Source organism: Ranitomeya imitator, chromosome 5 (genome assembly GCF_032444005.1).
Source record: "Ranitomeya imitator isolate aRanImi1 chromosome 5, aRanImi1.pri, whole genome shotgun sequence".
NCBI lineage: Eukaryota > Metazoa > Chordata > Amphibia > Anura > Dendrobatidae > Ranitomeya > Ranitomeya imitator.
This window is the reverse complement of record NC_091286.1, coordinates 276,690,333-276,713,011: the sequence shown is the minus strand read 5'-3', so window position 1 is coordinate 276,713,011 and position 22,679 is coordinate 276,690,333. Positions and strand designations below refer to the sequence as shown.

Here is a 22,679-nt window from a genome sequence, read left to right as displayed (position 1 = left end):
GTTTAGTCTGTTCACCATCCTGGTAGCTCTTCTCTGAACTTGCTCCAGTTTTTATAATGTGCCCAGAACTGGACACTGTATTAACCTTCGTCCGGCTGAGTAGGTACAATTGTAACTATTCCGTTTTAAAATTGCAATAACTTTTTTTTTTCGAAAAGCCGTAGAGGGCTGAAATTTTGTGACATCTCTGCAGTTTTGGTCCAGAATATATTGGCCAAATTTCAATAAAATATATATGAAGGTACAGTTGTACCTCTGCAGCCTGTTAACGTTGTAAAATTATGCAGCCTGACGAAGGTTAAGAATAAGGTTTAACCAAGGAGGAGTAGAGGGGAATATTTACTTCACTTGATCTAGACTCTATGCTTCTCTTAACACATCCCAGAACTGTGTTTGCCTTTTTTGCTGCTGAATCACACTGCTGACTCATGTGCAGTCTGTGATCTATTAGTTTACCAAAGTCTTCTTCACATGTGCTATTGCTTAGTTCTATTCCTCTCATTCTGTAGATGTAATTTTCATTTCTCTCACCCTGATGTAGAGTCTTGCATTTCTCGAGGCTAAATACCATTGTACATGCCTATCTAAATCCTCCTGAATAATTTGTCTTCTTTAGTGTTAGCTATCCCTCCAAGCTTTGCATCATCTGCAAATTTGATTAGTTTACCTTCAGTTCCATTATCTAGATCATTTATAAAAATGTTAAACAACACTGGGGCCAGGACAGAGCCTTGTGGTACCCACTTGCAACACTCTTCCAATTTGATGTGCAACCATTTATTACCGCTTTTTGAGTATGATCACTGAACCAGTTATGAATCTATGTAACCGTAGGTTGTCAATCCCATATTTGGTCATTTTTCAATAAGGAGTATGAGATACTTTGCTGACACAAGACTTGTTTTATACAAACCCATGCTGGCTTTGGTTAATTACTCTATTCTTATCCAAGTACTAGTGTGAGGGAGAGCTAGGGCCATAGTCGTGGCTGACATAGACTGCTCAATCACGGCCTGGCCTCCCGCCACATTATTATAATGTCCCCTTTGCAGCGCACCTTCTGCTACACCTTCTGCACCATCAGGGTCCCATCTGCTCGGCTGAAGTTCTGCTACTGGCATTGTTATGCAGAAAGAGACAAAATTTACTTGCTTCAGTATGCATTATGTCCATTTCAGTTACAGCCATGTCATAAGGTGCCACACAGCATGCATCCTTCGCTTTCCCTGTGCCTTCGCTCATTTCTCCCAGGGTGTCTCCGGGACATACCGACCCATTCGGTACTGCAGCATCGCTCTTGTGCAGCTTCACTAACTTTAGGGGTTCCCCGGTCTGTTTCGCACTAGACATAAGGGCATCTGCCCACGTAGTAAGCCACCACGTCCTGGTGCTGCCCTGCATCGTGTTCCTGCTGTAGCCTTCAGACACTATCTGGCCCTGGACCAACTGGGTTCTTTACTTGAACGTTGCGGAGTCACTGTCTCGGGCTCTAAAGCCCTACAGGATGTCTTGGGCTCCCTGGCTTTCTGCTTACATTCACGAAATGCTCCTGACTTAGGGTACCGTCACACAGTGCCATTTTGATCGCTACGACGATACGATTCAGGACGTTCCAGCGATATCCATACGATATCGCTGTGTCTGACACGCAGCAGCGATCAGGGACCCTGCTGAGAATCGTACGTCATAGCAGATCGTTTGGAACATTCTTTCGTCGCTGGATCTCCCGCTGTCATCGCTGGATCAGTGTGTGTGACGCCGATCCAGCGATGCGTTTGCTTGCAACCAGGGTAAACATCGGGTTACTAAGCGCAGGGCCGCGCTTAGTAACCCGATGTTTATCCTGGTTACCATCGTAAATGTAAAAAAAAACAAACAGTACATACTTACATTCCGGTGTCCGTCAGGTTCCTTGCCGTCTGCTTCCCGCACTATGACTGTCGGCCGTAAAGTGAAAGCAGAGCACAGCGGTGACATCACCGCTGTGCTGTGCTTTCACTTTACGGCCTTCAGTCAGTCAGTGCGGGAAGCAGACGGCAAGGGACAGACACCGGAATGTAAGTATGTACTGTTTTTTTTTTTTTACGCTGGTAACCAGGGTAAACATCGGGTTACTAAGCGCGGCCCTGCGCTTAGTAACCCGATGTTTACCCTGGTTACCCGGGGACCTCGGCATCGTTGGTCGCTGGAGAGCTGTCTGTGTGACAGCTCTCCAGCGACCACACAACGACTTACCAACGATCACGGCCAGGTCGTATCGCTGGTCGTGATCGTTGGTAAATTGTATAGTGTAACGGTACCCTTACCCACAGCAGACTCCTCCTATTAATTAACTATATACACTATTGTGCCCAATCTAGTGTCCTTTGTCAATTGAATTTTATACTAGTAGGATTTGTACTGTGTTTTTATGAAACCTGAAGAAGGATATATACTGTATCCGAAACGCGTTGTATCTCTTCTATTTTAAGTTATGAAATAAAAAAATATGAAATATCATCTTTGAATGTGAGTCCTGGGAAGCGCTGCCATTCATAGGCTGGATGTGCTTTTCTTGACTACTAACTGCACTCTCCCTAAGATACAACATAATGCACATCTTACAGTATGCAAACTACAATGGTATTTACACAGTAAACAAGAGTCATCAATTTACCGGGAAGAGTGTGGGTAATAATACTGTCTTTTGCAACCCCTACACTTACATACATACTGCTTAACCAAATGTAGAAAAAACCTTTGGCATCAAATAAGAGTAAATTTGAAGTAGTGTGTTTCTTGAGCCAACACTTGTGAGACAGATTGCAAGTCAACATTTCAGTCTTTCTGGCCTTTATCAAGGTTATCTGTACAAAACATGAAAATTGTGAAAATCAAATGAAATGAAAAACAAATGAAATGAAAAACAACATATATGTCTCAAAATTGGAAACAGGAAGACAAATAACACGAAAGCATGCAGCTCTGCTTAAATTGACATATGCTCCCTCTGATATCAGTGGTTAACCTGGCTGTCTTTAAGTGACTGTACACATGTAGGCATATTTGCGTGAGGGGACGCTAAGGTGACCACTCCACAGGACTTACCTGGCTACTGTCTTCTGAGGTAAAATGACACTAAGCACTTAATCATTTCTTCATACCAGCACATGTTATTTCTTGGCAAGATCACAGCATTACAATTTGGTTTATGGATATATTTATAGGGAATACACTGTTATTTCTCTTGTTTGCATGCCATAGTAATTTCAAACTATTATCCTTAAACTGTAAATAATTCTCCATATCTAACTTATGCACTATAAGACTACATATAACCCTTTATTGATTATACACACATGGTCAAAATTGTTAGTACCCCTCGTTTAATAACAGAAAAACCCACAATGGTCACAAAAATAACTTGAATCTGACAAAGGTAATAATAAATTTAAAAAAAACTTGAAAATGAACAAATGAAAGTCAGACATTGCTTTTCAACCATGCTTCTACAGAATTTTTTTTCTAAATAAAACTCATGAAATAGGCATGGACAGAAATTATGGTACCCTTAACTTAATATTTTGTTGCACAACCTTTTGAGGAAATCGCTGCAATCAAACGATTCCTGCAACTATCAATGAGACTTCTGCACCTCTCGACAGGCATTTTGGCCCACACCTCAAGAGCAAACTGATCCAGTTGTCTTGTGTTTGAAAGTTGCATTTTCCAGATGGCATGTTTCAGCTCTTTTCAAAGATGCTCTTTAGGATTTAGGTCAGGACTCATAGAAGGCCACTTCAGAATAGTGCAATGTTTTCCTCTTAGACATTCTTGGGTGTTTTTAGCTGTGTGCTTTGGGTCATTATTCTGTTGCAAGATCCATGACCCGCAACTTAGACCAAGCTCTCTGACACTATGCAGCACATTTCTCTCTAGAATCCCTTGATAGTCTTGAGATTTCATTGTACCCTGCACATACTCCAGGCACCCTGTGCCAGATGCAGCAATGCAGTCCCAGAATATAACAGAGCCTCCTCCATGTTTCATAGTAGGGACAGTGTTCTTTACTTGATATGTTTCATTTTTTTGTCTGTGAACATACAGTTTATGTGCCTTGCCAAAAAGTTCCATTTTAGTCTCATCTGTCCATAGGACATTCTCTCAGAGGCTTTGCGGCTTGTCAACATGTAGTTTGGCAAATTCCACTCTGGCTTTTTTATGATATTTTTCCATCAATGGTGTCCTCCTTGGGTCATCTCCCATGAAGTCCACTTAGGCTCATCCAATGACAGATGGTGTGCTCTGACACTGATGTTCCTTGAGCTTGAAGTTCACCTTTAATTTGTTTAGTAGTTTTTCTGGGCTCTTTTGTTACCATTCGTATTATCCATCTCTTCGATTTAGCATCAATTTTCCTCCTGCGGCCACATCCAGGGAGGTTGGCTACAGTCTAGTGATGAGCGAATATACTCGTTACCCGAGATTTCTTGAGCACGCTCCGGGGTCCTCCGAGTATTTTTTAGTGCTCGGAGATTTCGATTTTCTTGCCGCAGCTGAATGATTTACATCTGTTAGCCAGCATAAGTACATGTGGGGTTGCCTAGCAACCAGGCATAATGAGAAAAAAAATCGAAAAATTATGTTTTTTTTGGTCATTGCATCATTGAAATAAAATGTAATAACAGGTGATCAAAGCATTGTATCTACCCCTAAATGGTATCAATAAAAATGTCAGCTCAGCGTGCAAAAAATAAGCCCCACCCAGTCTCCAATAAATGCTATGGGTCTTAGAAAATGGCGCCAATTTGTTTTTTCTAACAATCTTTTTATTTTTTTCACTACTTAAATAAAAAAGAATCTATAAATATTTGGTATATGCAAACACATAATGACCTGGAGAATGATAATGGCAGGTCAGTTAAATAAATAATAATAATAATAATAATAATAAATAACTTAGAATTTTTTCCCCATTTTCCAGAACATTATATAGTAAAACTGACAGTGACGTTCAAAACTATAACTTGCCCCACAAAAACGAAGCCCTCACAAGGCCATATTGACAGAAAAATAAAAAAAAAGTTATGGCTCTGGGAAGAAGGGGAGCGAAAAAAAGAAAATGCAAAAACAGAATATCGCAAGGGGTTAAAAGGTCCCCGTAAAGATGTCTATGAGACGGTCATTAAATAATTAATGTTTTTGTAATTTTTGAGTTTAAACACTTTTCTGAATTTTAGATCTCACATATCCTTTTTTAAGAGCCTACCTACAGTAGAGTGAAAAAATAAAAAACATAACATTTATCTATTATGCTTACTTATGTAGCGCCATCATATTCACAGCGATTTACAGTCTGCTATTAACAAAAATAGCAGCGGAAAATAACACTTAATACATTCAATAAATGCTATATTTTAAGAACACATTTTCCAGTCATTTAAATTGATCACATAAATGAAGATATCTGTATTTTTACTCCATCAATAAGGTTAAATTCTCTCACCCAAAAGTCTGACCTTTAAAAAAGTTTTTTGTAACGGCAATGTATATACAAACATATATAATAAACTTTATATAGTGCAAACATTCCACAGCACTTTACAATTCAACAGTTCATATACAAGTCATAAGTAACAAAGTTAAAGACTTAAATACAATAATTAAAGCAAAAAAGTATGGTGACCCTGTCCATAAGAGCTATATTTGTAGGGTAATTTTGTATATATATATATATATATATATATATATATATATATATATATATAAATTAAGAGAAAGACATAAAGTAAATGTTGCCTTCACTGCTTTATACTTCCATCTTATATATAGGTTGGAAATGCTGGTCCGGGCTCGGAACAAGGCACGCATTCAGGCTTGCTACTTTATGATTGCAATCACTATCGTAGCCTGCTTTGCTGTGATTGCATCCGGTAAGAAGGTAAGTAAACTGAGAGGCCATTCACTTCTCTATGTATCTTATCTGGATGTACAGCTAGATGCGCAGCTCGGCCCACAATTATTAGCCATCGTACAATCCCACAGTAAACAAGTCTACATTAAAGGATTTAAAAATCACTAAGCACCATTAGACAACGTAAACCCGCTTGGTCCGAAGTGTAAAATCTGATGATGTCAAGCGCCACCTGCTGGTATATGAAAATTAGACTATTAAAATATTACTTATGTTAGCCTTTCAGCTTTGACTCACAACTGACAACTTATTTCAATTTTCCGGTTAAGTGTAGAGATTTTAAGCGAAGTTTTGAACGGATTCTATTCCAAGGGCTCTTTGAATAAATTTTCCATTTACTTCAATGAGAAAGCACGACTACAATGTACATGGTTCTGTTTTTATTTCCCACATGAGAAAAGCAACATCATTCCTTGAGGTGATTAACAAAAAAAAACTTGCCAAATATAACTACTAAATCAATAAAAAACATATGAAAAAAAAAACCTCTCCAAAAACCTTTAAAAAAATGTAGTATCTGAATTTTGATTTTTCAACCATAAACTCCTCATCAAAAATCCTGTGTGAACATACCTTTACTTTTACATATAGTCAAGTTTTTCCATTGAAATTCATAGGAAGCTTATTCAAAACGGTTTTCATGTGGATTTTGGAAAAGAATCTGCTCCAAAATTCCATGCAAAAAAGGGAAGTGTGAACATACCTTAAAGGTCATATACATTTGACTATTTGCTGCAAGTCAGTGGTTGCTAGCGATAAAGCTGCCTAAATATTATGTGTTTATGTATGTGCCAACATGTGTTACATTGTTTATCATATCTTGTGAATGTGTTATGCCACCTGCCTTAAAACGAGTGGACAGATTATCGACAGACACATAAGTAAAAGCTTTCATGAGATCTTATAATGTCCTTCATCCAGGAAGGTTAGAAGTAGGCATGAGCAAATTGATAATAGAGTAACTGATTTTGTTATGCACTTTCTAAAATATTCAATTATAAAAAAAACAAATTTGATTTGTGTGAATCCAAAAAAATATCAGCCATCTGGCAGTAAAATGTTATACTCTTCTCTCCTTGTCCCCTCTCTACCTGTACTGCTGCCATAGCTCCCCACCCAGTCCTATGATAACTCCTCTTTGGCCTTCTAAATCTTTTGGGTTTTCTGATGGTTGACACTACTCAGTGGCGTATTTAGGGGTGGCAGGCATGTCATTTGCCCCTGGCACAGCCGGCTGGGGGTGCCGCTTCATTTTGCGCCCCCGAACTGGTAGTCGACCGTTCTCTGAGCTGGCTGTCAAGCTGACAGCCAGCTAAGAGATGGTGCAGTGAGCCGGCTGCCAGTGAACAACTGTACTAGTGTCTTTCAGGCACAAGTACAATTGAAGCTCTGACCGCCAGGTAAGGGTGATGTGATGTGATCAGATCATGTGATTACAGTGCTGACGTCACTTGCTGGCGAGCAGAGGCATGAAGAACATTGATGGTAAGTGCTACAGTGGAGCTTAAGACAGTGAAGATTCAGTGTAACGGGGGATATTTAGTGTGGGGAGATTTAGTGTAAGGGGGTTTAGCGTGGGTGAGATTTGCCCTGTGGGAGATTTACTGTTGGATGGGAGATTTACTGTTTGTGGAGGAGTATTACTGTGTGTAGGAATATTTACTGTGTGGGGGAGAGGACTTAGGGAAATTTAGTGTGGGGGAGGGGTGGGGAGATTAGGCGTAACAGGTTGGGAAAGATTTAGTGCAAGTGGGGAAATTTGAGGACACAAGTTTGGGGAGCAAAGAAGAGACAGGTGCAGACACAATATGGAAATCGGGAGAAATTTGAAGACAGTGTGAAAAGCAAGAGGTGAGATGGGGCATGTATAAGGAAATAGTATGGGGGACAGGTGTAGACACAGTATGGTGAGTAGGGGAGATGGGTGCAGACAGTATGGTGAGTGGGGGGATTGTGCAGACACAAAATGGGGATGACAGGTGAGAACACAGTACAGGGAGCAAAGAGTTAATGTATAGGGACTCAGTGTGGGAAGCGAGTTGGGGTATGGGTACTGTAAGATTGCTCTTACTGAGTGTGTTGGGGGACACTCGCTAGGCACGGGATTAACGTACACGGGCACGGTTTTTCCAAACAAAACAGTTCATTTGGTTTATTAAAGTATCATAAACCACATCATGAGCAGTCCATTTACACACTGGACCAGGACACAACATCAAGTCTCAGATCTTTAGTCTGCGGTAACTAAACACGCTGGTCCACCTTTGACCAGTTGCCATGGGTTACCACACAGTTCATATCACAATTAGCACCAACAAACTATGGTACCTTCTGGGAGCTCCTGCCCCACCTGCTGACTCCTTGTCAGTCCTCTCTCTTGGGAAGGCTGCCTCACGGGGATCACCAACTTGCCTGGTCGTCACACATTAGTCAGTCCAGACCCACCGAAGAACTGTAGCTTCCCCACACAGTAGCTGTCACTGGCTCTGCAGATACCTGTCCTCACCTCATGCTGTTCAGGGATCCGGTCCTACTCCCAGGACCTCCCAACACCCAGGTTACTCAGGTGGCCAGTTCGGGTACTATTCAAGACGTCCATCCCCAGCCGGGACTGTCCAATACCCAGGCCACCAGGTCTGAAGCCCCATCATGTGCTCTTCAGGAAGCCTCCTCCCAGGTCTTCCAACACAGGCTTCAAACAGGAAACTCACAGCGACCATCCACAGGCCCATGTGACCCACACCCTGGTCACATTATATACCTTGAACCACTCCCCTGGGTGGGAGTGTGGGTGTGTGGCTAGTTTGTCCCGCCCATTTCACATAACTAGCCCTGCCAAACCTCCCATGACTATTATACAACATGCATCATACTTGTGGGACTATAGGTCCCAGAACACCACATCACTTCAGGCTGGCAGCGCAGAGTATTCTCCTCTGCGACACACATATCATCCATTCATCACAATGCCGGCATTGTCTTATTACCACAGCCATGCATGCAACTGCCATGCACTCTCATGGCCTCAATACACCTCTGTGTGCATACTGGGGAGACCATGCAGCGCCCCCTACCTGTTACATGGGTCACTGCATCACAGTACAGATACAGCATGAATAGTGAAGAGAGAAATGTATGCAGACACAGTATGGGAGCAAGGGTGATTGGATGTGTGCAGACACAGTACGGGGAACAAGCATAATGGGAGGTGTGCAGACAGTGTGGGGAGTAAGGGTGATGTGTGAGGAGGCAGTATGGAGTGAAGGGGTAAATATATGATGAGATAGTTTGGTTAGCATGCGGGATGTGAGAGGAGACAGTATGAAGAGGGAGGGGAAATGTTTGAGAAGACAGAATAAAGACTGAGTAGTGTTGGGGGTTGGGGGTAGCATGGTCGGACAGTTTAAGGGCACCACCAAGAAAGGACAGTATACCGACGAGGGGGAGTTTGATGGGGGGGCACAATATAGACACTGGGTCCTATAGGGTGTGAAGTATAAAGAGGACAGTGTGAAGAGGGGGCAGGGTGCAGGGCATGTACCATAAGAGGGACAGTGTGGGAGGTATATTTTGTACATGGAATACAGGAGAAAATGGAAGTATGCAGAGAAGAGCTGTGGATGAGAAAACTCATCATGGAGTCTGTACAAGATGAAGAAAAGAAAGAGAATTACTCCAATCAGAGACAAAGTAATCTATCAGGTACCTGGATGCAGTTTTTTGGTGATGCTAACCAATTCTAATATTTTTATTTATGTTAGTAGTATTAAAGGGGATGTCCAAGTTTGTGATATGTCTGCAGTCATTCTATGTGACTGCAAACCTCTGAACAATCAGAGTGCACACAGCATGCTGTCAGGAGTCTCTGGTGATGGCAATTTGCATGCATGTGGTCATGTGCTGACTAGACATGCATGTTCTCTCTCAATGAAAATTAACGGAGCAAAGCTGTCCACATCTAGCCAGAATGTTGCCAGAAGTATACAAATCATACAATGGGGGAAAAAAAGTATTTAGTCAGCTACCAATTGTACAAGTTCTCCCACTTAAAATGATGAGAGAGGCCTGTAATTGACATCATAGGTAGACCACAACTATGAGAGTCAAAATGAGAAAACAAATATAGAAAATCACCTTGTCTGATTTGGCAAGATTTATTTTGCAAATTATGGTGGAAAATAAGTATTTGGTCATCAACAAAAGTTAATCTCAATATTTTGTTATATATCCTTTGTTGGCAATGACAGAGGTCAAATGTTTTCTGTAAGTCTTCAAAAGGTTGGCACACACTGTTGGTGGTATGTGTGCCCATTCCTCCATGCAGATCTCCTCTAGACCAGTGATGTTTTGGGCCTATCGCTGGGCAACACGGACTTTCAACTCCCTCCAAAGCTTTTCTATGGGGTAGAGATCTGGAGACTGGGTAGGCCACTTTAGGACCTTCATGTGCTGCTTACAAAGCCACTACTTCATTGCCCTGGCAGTATACTTGGGATTGTTATCATGCTGAAAGAACCATCCACGTTTCATCTTAAATGCCCTTGCTGAAGGAAGAAGGTTTGCCCTTAAAATCTCATGATACATGGCCCCATTCATTCTTTCATGCACACGGATCGGTCATCCTGGTCCCTTTGCAAATAAACAGTGCCAAAGCATGATGTTGCTACCCCCATGATTCACAGTAGGCATGATGTTCTTTAGATGTAACTCACATTCTGTCTCATCCAAACACGACAAGTTTTGTTTCTACCAAACAGTTCTACTTTGGTTTCATAAGACCATATGACATTCTCCCAATACTCTTATTGATAATCCAAATGTTCTCAAGCAAACTTCAGACGGGCCCGGACATGTACTGGCTTAAGCAGGGGGACACATCAGGTACTGCAGGATCTGAGTCCCTGGTGGTGTAGTGTTACTGATGGTAGCCTTTGTTACGGTGGTCCCAGCTCCATGCAGGTCATTCCGTGTGGATTTTTGCTCACCGTCCTTGTGATCATTTTGACCCCACAGGGTGAGATCTTGTGTGGAGCCCCAGATCAGGGGAGATTATCAGTGGTCTTGTATGTCTTCCATTTTCTTATTATTGCTGATGTCCTTCAACAGCTCTATGGTCTTCACCGTAGTAAAGTTTGGAGTGTGACTGTTTGAGGTTGTGGACAGGTGTCTTATACTGATAACAAGTTCAAATAGGTGCCATTACTACAGGTAATGAGTGGAGGACATAGGAGCCTCTTAAAGAAGAAGTTACAGGTCTTTGAGAGCCAGAAATCTTGCATGTTTTTAGGTGACCAAATACTTATTTTCCACCATAATTTGCAAATTAAATCTTGCCAAATCAGGTGATTTTCTGTATTTGTTTTCTCATTTTGACTCTCATAGTTGTGGTCTAACTATGACGTCAATTACAGGCGTCTCTCATCTTTTTAAGCGGGAGAACTTTCGCAGTTGGTGGTTGACTAAATACTTTTTTCCCCCACTGTATACTTGTGCTGACATGACCGTCCACTCTTGCCACTGGTAAGGGAGAATCCTAAAAGTGTGCAGTGCATACACTGTAAGAATTCAGAAGCCGTCAGTCACATAGACTAAATTAAGACTTTCATCTCAGACCTGGACAAGCCCTATAATTACAAAATGAAGCCCTGTAGCATGCCAATCCTAACAGCGTGTAATATACTCACTATAACGACTCAGTACTGATGGCTAGTTCTAGCAGTTATCACATGGCAATTTCACTCACATGGGATTTTCCTACTGATGGTCATATGACAAGTAGCTTTTCTTCCTGCTTCTCTCAGTTTTCCCTGAACATTGAGAGAATTAGGGAGAGCAACTCGTCGGCACGTGAATAAGGCCGTAGTCACACTAAACATATGAAAAATAGTTCCGAGTCTCCCTGCCGAGTCACATGAGTGTATACGAGTGTCAAGCGAGTGCCATGCAAGTACAATGCAATTTTTCACAACTAGCATCCGATTTACATCTGAATGCAGTGCGATTTCTATCAGATTGCAATGCGATTTTTAACATGAGCTTTTACATACGGCAATGCATCTGCTGTGTTCTGTAAAATCACTGCAGGAGCTGACAGGATAGAAGAGATGGATTAGTAGCCTGGGAAGCTCCATGGGTAATACCCCCTTCCTAGGCTATAAACATCTCCCCTAATGCCCTCAGCTTTCCCTCTGCTGGTTACGAAAATTGCACGGGAGCCCAATAATCGTTTATTAAATACATGTCCAGCAATTTGCACACACACACACTGATCTAGCTGTATTTGTCACTGACATCTATATATCTACCTATTCCCTTTGCATTTACTGTATGTGATCCGTCTCTTCTATCCTGTCGGCTCCTGCAGTAATTTTACAGATCACAGCAGATGAATTGCCAGCTTTTCTTCTATCTATGTATGTATGTAATATACACTGCTCAAAAAAATAAATCTGCCAACTCCTGGACAGTCTGTGGTGCAATGTGACGTTGGTGGATGGTGCGAGACATGAGGTCCCAGATGTGTTCTTCGGATTCAGGTCTGGGGAACGGGCGGGCCAGACCATAGCTTCAATGCCTTCTTGCAGGAACTGCTGACACACTCCAGTCACATGAGGTCTGGCATTGTCCTGCATTAGGAGGAACCCAGGGCCAACCACACCAGAATATGGTCTCACAAGGGGCCTGAGGATCTCATCTCGGTACCTAATGGCAGTCAGGCTGCCTCTGGCAATTACATGGAGGGCTCTGCGGCCCTTCATAGAAATGCCACCCCACACCATTAGTGACCTGCTGCCAAACGGTCATGCTGAAGGATCTTGCAGGCAGCAGATCGCTCTCCACGGCATCTCCAGACTCTGTCATGTCTGTCACATGTGCTCAGTGTGAATCTGCTTTCATCTTTGAAGAGCACAGGGCACCAGTGGCGAATGTGGCAATCCTGGTGTTCTGTGGCAAATGCCAAGTGTCCTGCACAGTGTTGGGCTGTGAGCACAACCCCCATCTGTGGACGTCGGACACTCAGACCTTCCTCATGGAGTCGGTTTCTAACTGTTTGTGCAGTCACACACACATTTGTGGCCTGCTGGAGGTCATTTTGCAGGGCTCTGGCAGTGCTCCTCCTGTTCCTCCTTGCACAAAGGCTGAGGTAGCGGTCCTGCTGCTGGGTTGTTGCCCTCTAACAGCCCCCTCCATGTCTCCTGGTGTACTGACCTGTCTCCTGGTAGCGCCTCCAGCCTCTGGACACTACGCTGACAGACACAGCAAACCTTCTTTCCACAGCTCGCATTGATGTGTCATCCTGGATAAGCTGCACTACCTGAGCCACTTGTGTGGGTTGTAGCATCCGTCTCATGCTACCATGAGTGTGAAATCAAAACTAAGATTCAAAAGTGACCAAAACATCAGCCAGAAAGCATTGGTACTAAGATGTGGTCTGTGGTCCCCACCTGCAGAACCACTCCTTTAAAGGGGGTGTCTTGATAATTGCCAATAATTTTCATCTGTTGTCTATTCCATTTGCACAACAGCATGTGAAATTGATCAAATAGCCTTTACACAGCCTGGAGGTGTGTTTGGGGTCATTGTCCTGTTGAAAAATAAATGATGGTCCAACTAAACGCAAACCGGATGGAATAGCATGCTGCTGCAAGATGCTGGGGTAGCCATGCTGGTTCAGTATGCCTTCTTTTTTGAATAAATCCCCAACAGTGTCACCAGCAAAGCACCCCCACACCATCACACCTCCTCCTCAATGCTTCACGGTGGGAACCATGCATGTAGAGTCCATCTGTTCACCTTTACTGCGTCGCACAAAGACATGGTGGTTCTCAAATTTAGACTCATCAGACCAAAGCACGGATTTCCACTGGTCTAATGTCCATTCCTTGTGTTCTTTAGCTCAAACAAGTCTCTTCTGCTTGTTGCCTGTTCTTAGCAGGGGTTTCCTAGCAGCTATTTTACCATGAAGGCCTGCTGCACAAAGTCTCCTCTTAACAGTTGTTGTAGAGATGTGTCTGCTGCTAGAACTCTGTGTGGCATTGACTTGGTCTTTAATCTGAGCTGCTGTTAACCTGTGATTTCTGAGGCTGGTGACTCGGATAAACTTATCCTCAGAAGCAGAGGTGACACTTGGTCTTACTTTCCTGGGGCGGTCCTCATGTGAGCCAGTTTCTTTGTAGCACTTGATGGTTATTGACACTGCACTTGGGGACACTTTCGAAGTTTTCCCAATTTTTTGGACTGACTGACCTTCATTTCTTAAAGTAACGATGGCCACTTGTTTTTCTTTGCTTAGCTGCTTTTTTCTTGCCATAATACAAATTCTAACAGTCTATTCAGTAGGACTACCAGCTGTGTATCCACCAGACTTCTGCCCAACACAACTGATGGTCCAAACACCATTTATAAGGCAAGAAATACCACTTATTAAACCTGACAGGGCACACCTGTGAAGGCAAAACCATTCCCGGTGACTACCTCTTGAAGCTCATCAAGAGAATGCCAAGAGTGTGCAAAGCAGTCATCAAAGCAAAAGGTGGCTACTTTGAAGAACCTAGAATATAAGACATAATATTAGTTGTTTCACACTTTTTTGTTAAGTATATAATTGCACGTGTTATTTCATAGTTTTGATGCCTTCAGTGTGAATGTACAATTTTCATAGTCATGAAAATACAGAAAAATCTTTAAGTGAGGTGTGTCCAAACTTTTGGTCTGTACTGTATATATATTTATATATATATATATATATATATATATATATATATATACAGTGGGGCAAAAAAGTATTTAGTCAGTCAGCAATAGTGCAAGTTCCACCACTTAAAGAGATGAGAGGCGTCTGTAATTTACATCATAGGTAGACCTCAACTATGGGAGACAAACTGAGAAAAAAAAATCCAGAAAATCACATTGTCTGTTTTTTTATCATTTTTTTTGCATATTATGGTGGAAAATAAGTATTTGGTCAGAAACAAACAATCAAGATTTCTGGCTCTCACAGACCTGTAACTTCTTCTTTAAGAGTCTCCTCTTTCCTCCACTCATTACCTGTAGTAATGGCACTTGTTTAAACTTGTTATCAGTATAAAAAGACACCTGTGCACACCCTCAAACAGTCTGACTCCAAACTCCACTATGGTGAAGACCAAAGAGCTGTCAAAGGACACCAGAAACAAAATTGTAGCCCTGCACCAGGCTGGGAAGACTGAATCTGCAATAGCCAACCAGCTTGGAGTGAAGAAATCAACAGTGGGAGCAATAATTAGAAAATGGAAGACATACAAGACCACTGATAATCTCCCTCGATCTGGGGCTCCACGCAAAATCCCACCCCGTGGGGTCAGAATGATCACAAGAACGGTGAGCAAAAATCCCAGAACCACGCGGGGGGACCTAGTGAATGAACTGCAGAGAGCTGGGACCAATGTAACAAGGCCTACCATAAGTAACACACTACGCCACCATGGACTCAGATCTTGCAGTGCCAGACGTGTCCCACTGCTTAAGCCAGTACATGTCCGGGCCCGTCTGAAGTTTGCTAGAGAGCATTTGGATGATCCAGAGGAGTTTTGGGAGAATGTCCTATGGTCTGATGAAACCAAACTGGAACTGTTTGGTAGAAACACAACTTGTCATGTTTGGAGGAAAAAGAGTACTGAGTTGCATCCATCAAACACCATACCTACTGTAAAGCATGGTGGTGGAAACATCATGCTTTGGGGCTGTTTCTCTGCAAAGGGGCCAGGACGACTGATCCGGGTACATGAAAGAATGAATGGGGCCATGTATCGTGAGATTTTGAGTGCAAACCTCCTTCCATCAGCAAGGGCATTGAAGATGAAACGTGGCTGGGTCTTTCAACATGACAATGATCCAAAGCACACCACCAGGGCAACGAAGGAGTGGCTTCGTAAGAAGCATTTCAAGGTCCTGGAGTGGCCTAGCCAGTCTCCAGATCTCAACCCTATAGAAAACCTTTGGAGGGAGTTGAAAGTCCGTGTTGCCAAGCGAAAAGCCAAAAACATCACTGCTCTAGAGGAGATCTGCATGGAGGAATGGGCCAAGATACCAACAACAGTGTGTGGCAACCTTGTGAAGACTTACAGAAAACGTTTGACCTCTGTCATTGCCAACAAAGGATATATTACAAAGTATTGAGATGAAATTTTGTTTCTGACCAAATACTTATTTTCCACCATAATATGCAAATAAAATGTTAAAAAAACAGACAATGTGATTTTCTGGATTTTTTTTTCTCAGTTTGTCTCCCATAGTTGAGGTCTACCTATGATGTAAATTACAGACGCCTCTCATCTTTTTAAGTGGTGGAACTTGCACATTGTTGACTGACTAAATACTTTTTTGCCCCACTGTATATATATGTGTGTCTGTGTTACTGACATCTATATATCTATGTATTCTATGTGTATATATCTATTCTATTCTAACCTATCAGTGTGATTTTACTGTATGCGGCACATGAATAGCCGGCTTTTCAAAGGACAGTGGTGCGTAAAAATCGGACAGCACTTGCATGGTCCGAGTGCTGTGCTATTTTTTTTTCTCACACTCATAGGCTTGCAGTGGCGAGTCTTGGCCGAGTCTCAGTGACGATAGCAGCATGCTGTGATTTAACACGCATGCTGAATACGCCCGAGAAAATAAACGGTGATGAGAGCTGCCCCATAGATTAACACTGGTCTGAGTGCTATGCAATGTTTTCTCGCATAGCACCTGCCTGTATTCTACGGTAGTGTAACTTCAGCCTAAGTGTGCAAATCGCATATGTGCCTGGGAAGGGGGACAACAAACTTAATTATTTCCCTGGGTGCTGAAAAATCTAGATACACCTCTGCTGCCACTGACTAGGCCCCACGTCATTAATGTCAATGACATGCAAGCATTTATATGAAGTACAAGTCAGTAAGCTTATTCATTTTCGCTGTGTCATTACTCATTATGACATATAACTTTATTTATTAACATATATGGTTTGATTTATTTGCAAGATAAGATCCAGCTCACAGTAGAGGACATTGTGAAGGTGTTTGGGGCCTGGAAAATCAAGGCGTGGAACAAAAAAATGAAGATAATCCAGGTCAACAAATCAAGAATAGGCTTTTATTCATATAAGGTGCATAACAGAGACAGGATCCACAGTACAGCCAAGTGACAACCCACCCTTAGTTATGATGTTTGAAATTGAATGAGCATTTCTTTATATGTTGTGCTGTGTTCCAGTGAACACATTGGTGTACTAATTAATTGGCTCAATTATAACTCGTGACTGCACACACGATTTACAAAATTTACATAGAAAATACACATGCAAAAAATACGTAATCTCTGCACTTTTGTATTTTTTTAATGTGTATTTTCAATGTAAATTTTGTATATCATGTATGTGCAATCACAAGTTTCAATTGAGAAAAATTAATTAGTACACCGATGTGTTCACCGGAACACAGCATACGAGTTTCCTCGTATAAGGATATACTCATTCAATGTCAAGCATCATGACTAAGGGTGGGCCGTCATCCGGAATGTGTTGATGTTGCATTCCTTCTGGCTGTACTGCTGATCTAGTCCTCTCTTATGCACTTTGTATGAATTAAAGCATATTCATGGTTTGCTGAGCTCGATTATCTTCATTTTTTATTTCTTTGCCTGTGTGGATTGGATGAGATGTTACCGACATCTGATGAGAATTTCATGTCATTAGCACCTTTAGAAATGTATTTACTTAGAAAATTGTTGACGTGTCTCACATGTAAAGCGCCATGGAATAAATGGCGCTATAATAAATAATAATAATAATAATAACACTAATTTCACCGGCTGTATGTAACCACATAGGGCCAAGTCAATGGCAGCATCAAAAGAAAGAGGTCGGCAAAATGGACAGAAGGAAAATATGGCCAAAAAGGAGTTGATAGGAACAAAGGGAAGCAAAGGGGGAAGGCCAAGGAGCAGTGAATATAAGAATATATATGTTTTACTTATTCCCGCCAGATTCCATTCACATCAAGATTATAAGATTCTTATTGAGTGAATTTGCCCAAATAGAAATTAGGAAGACTAGCTCAGCACCAGTTAGTAGACCAAATTGTATTCAATCTGCCCTTATTAAAACAGAAAATCTTAGAATATTTGATTTCAGAAGTCAGCAGAACTGTCATTGCAGCTCTGCAGAGATATAATTTCCTTTTTTAATGAAGACAACCACAAGTTTCCATCTTTGTCTTTTATGTATGTATTTATATGTGGTAACTAAAGTTGAGCGAATATGTTCGGAATCGGTTGCTAAATCAGAATTTGCCCTATTTGTGCCATATTGGTACCCTATTCATGCCAAATTTATGTTTGACAATCAATTCAGAACATCTTCAGTCATTTCTACTCCAAGTGACTCCAATTACGTTTTTTCTGTGTTCGGAGAATATTGCAAATTCAATATTTGCCACCGATCGTAATTAGAACCAAATTTTTTTTTTTAAATCGCTAAACTCTAGTGGTAACCCACACCCAGGCACATCTCTATTAATAAAAATAATGATTGGAGTTGAGTGAATTTGTTCGGGTCCCTGCTTATCCCGCAAGCTATAGCGCTTACCGAATAAGCTGCAGCGGGAACCCGGATACATGGAACGTGCTGGCTGTTCAGCTCCGCAGCTACATTTGTCATGGCTGTGTCACTGTCACAGCACATGTATGGAGAGCCCAACAAACAGACTCTCCATGCATGTGTAATTTCTGTCACACAGCCGCAACACATGCAGCTGTGGAGCCACACAGCTGATCAGCCGGCGCAATCCAGGTATCCGGGTTCCCGTTGCAGCTTATTCGGTAAGCGCTATAGCTTGTCGAATAAGCAGGGACCCGAACAAATTCACTCATCTCTAATAATGATAACTAGCGAGCCTGATCTCTGAATTTACATGTGGTTCTATATTGCAGGCTGCTGCACGTCATGAGTCACTCACCAGTCTGAACCTAGCCAAGAAAGAAAAGTGGCGTAAAGAATCAGAAAAGTAAACCTGTGCAATAGATCATGATAAAAAGAAAGAGTAATCCTGAATTTAGCACAACTTTATAATCATATTCAATATTGCAACTTAATAAAGTATTTCTGGTTTCTGCCTATTTAGGGTCAATGATATATTTGCTCTTCAAAGCTCATTGGGTATACTTCCACTATGCACAATGCAAAACTATACTTTTCTACAATTAAAGTGTGCTGTTCATTATTGGTTTTTCTTTTTTTTTTCCGGAAACCCGTAGTACATATAAATACGTCAAACTGTGTAATATATCTAACTAGGTATGAGGAAAATGTATATAATAAGTTTAGTTTCTCTGCCAGCACCTATAGGGTGGGCGTTGACCTCCCTTCACTTCAGGGTTTAGCTTTTCTTTTCAATGGGTGTAGAAGAGCTTTTATTGCTTCTTGCTACATTCCTGACTTTCAGCTCCCAAACCCCTCATGCCCCTCCTAAAGGAATTTTTACGATAGGTATAGATGCATAGACAGTTGTACCAGCTGAAACTGGTCGGATCTCCCTTTTAAAACATCAGGCTCTTTGTCCTAATATTGCAAGATATTGGGCCAACGATTTAGGCTAGGAAAATAAAAAGTACATATTGTTAACGTCCATCGGCGGATCTATCCGCCACGGTAAACACGGGCTTCTAGTTCCAACAGGGACAGAGTACGGATTTATCTGGAACTATGCATCCCATCAAGCCCAAATTTGGTCTCATTAGAAAGCCAGTTTTAAAATAAGGTGAATGCTGGGTGTGTTATGATTCTGACATGTTCTGGACCGAAAATACACAAATTATAAGAATTATTGGAGAAAACTATAAGGCTGAGGAGAGAGGAGGGTCTGAGTAAACCAGTCCTGTTGGTGATGTCATGGGCTGCGGTTTATAAGTTTCTGCCAGGCCCCCAGCAGTTAGTTTTACCTGATGATCCCTGACTGCTAGCCCTGATGAACTGGGACATATGGGAGCTCTGCCCACTAGCCTGGTTCTGCCTGCCATGATCTGAACACATGTAAGTGTTGATTTCTTATTTAATCCCTGTTATTTTTATAATTACCTTTGTACATATTTTCAATTGTTTTATATTGTAACATCTTTATATGCCTTTTTATAAACACTGCCTTAATTTCGGAGTAAAATATATAAATTACTAGTTTTCGTTCTTCCTGCTCTAAAATGTACCCAAAGTCTTCTGAAGGGAATTATGCTACTGTTTTGGGTTAGCTTCGGACCCGTTTAAACCGAGCTGGTGGCAGCATACCGTGTGCTGTGCCTTTGGGAGTCGTTGTAGCGACTGCGGTGTTGATAATCATTGTTCCTGCCTGAGTGGGAGTAGTTATATCACCATGCTGCAGCTTGCCCAATAGCCAGTACTGTTGTGAATTCCGCTCTTGGGCTCCCTCCGGTGGTTGTAAGTGGCACTTTTGTGAGTTCTGCTCTTGGGCTCCCTCTTGTGGTTTCTAGTGGTATGGCTGCTCCTTGGAGTTAGCTGTCATCAGCTGCCTCCACTTATCGTCTCTTCTGCTCGGCTATTTAAGTCTGGCTCTTTCTTCAGCCAGTGCCACTTGTAAATGGTTCCTGGTTGGATTCACATCTCTTTGGAGTTCCCTGTTATCCTGACCAGTTCAGCTAAGCTAAGTTTTTGCTTGCTCTTTTCTGTCCATAGATTGTGGACTTATCCATTCTGTGCTTTCTATGTTTGTCCAGCTTATCAGTGTGAATTAATTCTGTCTTGCTGGAAGCTCTGGGAGGCAGATTTGCCCTCCACACCTTAAAGGTACCTTCACACTAAACGACGCTGCAGCGATCCAGACAACGATCCGGATCGCTGCAGCGTCGCTGTTTGGTCGCTGGAGAGCTGTCACACAGACAGCTCTCCAGCGACCAACGATGCCGGTAACCAGGGTAAACATCGGGTTACTAAGCGCAGGGCCGCGCTTAGTAACCCAATGTTTACCCTGGATACCATCCTAAAAGTAAAAAAACAAACGCTTTATACTTACCTTCCCGTTTGTCCCCGGCGCTGTGCTTCTCTGTACTGGCTGTGAGCACAGCGGCCGGAAAGCAGAGCGGTGACTGTTGTGATAGGCAATTCAGTATCACAATGGACATAGCGGTCAGAGCACATACAGTGATCTGACAATAACCCAAAATAATAGAACGAGCTCTGAGACGTGGGAACTCTGCAGACCGCAATCCCTAATCCTCTCCAAACAACACTAGAGGCAGCCGTGGATTGCGCCTAACTCTACCTATGCAACTCGGCACAGCCTGAGAAACTAACTAGCCTGAAGATAGAAAATAAGCCTACCTTGCCTCAGAGAAATACCCCAAAGGAAAAGGCAGCCCCCCACATATAATGACTGTGAGTTAAGATGAAAAGACAAACGTAGGGATGAAATAGATTCAGCAAAGTGAGGCCCGACTTTCTTAACAGAGCGAGGATAGGAAAGATAACTTTGCGGTCTACACAAAACCCTAAATAAAACCACGCAAAGGGGGCAAAAAGACCCTCCGTACCGAACTAACGGCACGGAGGTACACCCTTTGCGTCCCAGAGCTTCCAGCAAAACAACTAGACAAGCTGGACAGAAAAAATAGCAAACAAATAGCAAAGAAGAACTTAGCTATGCAGAGCAGCAGGCCACAGGAATGATCCAGGAAAAAACAAGTCCAACACTGGAACATTGACAGGAAGCATGGATCAAAGCATTAGGTGGAGTTAAGTAGAGAAGCACCTAACGACCTCACCAGATCACCTGAGGGAGGAAACTCAGAAGCCGCAGTACCACTTTCCTCCACAAACGGAAGCTCCCAGAGAGAATCAGCCGAAGTACCACTTGTGACCACAGGAGGGAGCTCTGCCACAGAATTCACAACAGTACCCCCCCCTTGAGGAGGGGTCACCGAACCCTCACCAGAGCCCCCAGGCCGACCAGGATGAGCCATATGAAAGGCACGAACAAGATCGGGAGCATGGACATCAGAGGCAAAAACCCAGGAATTATCTTCCTGAGCATAACCCTTCCATTTAACCAGATACTGGAGTTTCCGTCTAGAAACACGAGAATCCAAAATCTTCTCCACAATATACTCCAATTCCCCCTCCACCAAAACCGGGGCAGGAGGGTCAACAGATGGAACCATAGGTGCCACGTATCTCCGCAACAATGACCTATGGAATACGTTATGTATGGAAAAAGAATCTGGGAGGGTCAGATGAAAAGACACAGGATTAAGAACCTCAGAAATCCTATACGGACCAATGAAACGAGGTTTAAACTTAGGAGAGGAAACCTTCATAGGAATATGACGAGAAGATAACCAAACCAGATCCCCAACACGAAGTCGGGGACCCACACGGCGTCTGCGATTAGCGAAACGTTGAGCCTTCTCCTGGGACAAGGTCAAATTGTTCACTACATGAGTCCAAATCTGCTGCAACCTGTCCACCACAGTATCCACACCAGGACAGTCAGAAGACTCAACCTGTCATGAAGAGAAACGAGGATGGAACCCAGAATTGCAGAAAAATGGCGAAACCAAGGTAGCCGAGCTGGCCCGATCATTAAGGGCGAACTCAGCCAAAGGCAAAAAGGACACCCAGTCATCCTGATCGGCAGAAACAAAGCATCTCAGATAGGTTTCCAAGGTCTGATTGGTTTGTTCGGTCTGGCCATTA

At 42.5% G+C, this 22,679-nt stretch overlaps 1 protein-coding gene across 1 annotated transcript in view; it reads left to right on the top strand.

The window, feature by feature from the left end:
- FAM162B (family with sequence similarity 162 member B) overlaps positions 1-19,096 on the top strand; it is a 39,491-nt gene extending 20,395 nt beyond the window's left edge. Inside the window, exons 3-4 of the mRNA XM_069767975.1 lie at positions 5,812-5,920; positions 18,911-19,096. Of these exons, the coding sequence (XP_069624076.1) occupies positions 5,812-5,920; positions 18,911-18,988 (187 nt within the window). The 3' untranslated portion in view covers positions 18,989-19,096. The remainder of the gene's footprint in view (positions 1-5,811; positions 5,921-18,910) is intronic.
- The last annotated feature ends 3,583 nt before the right edge of the window (positions 19,097-22,679 follow it).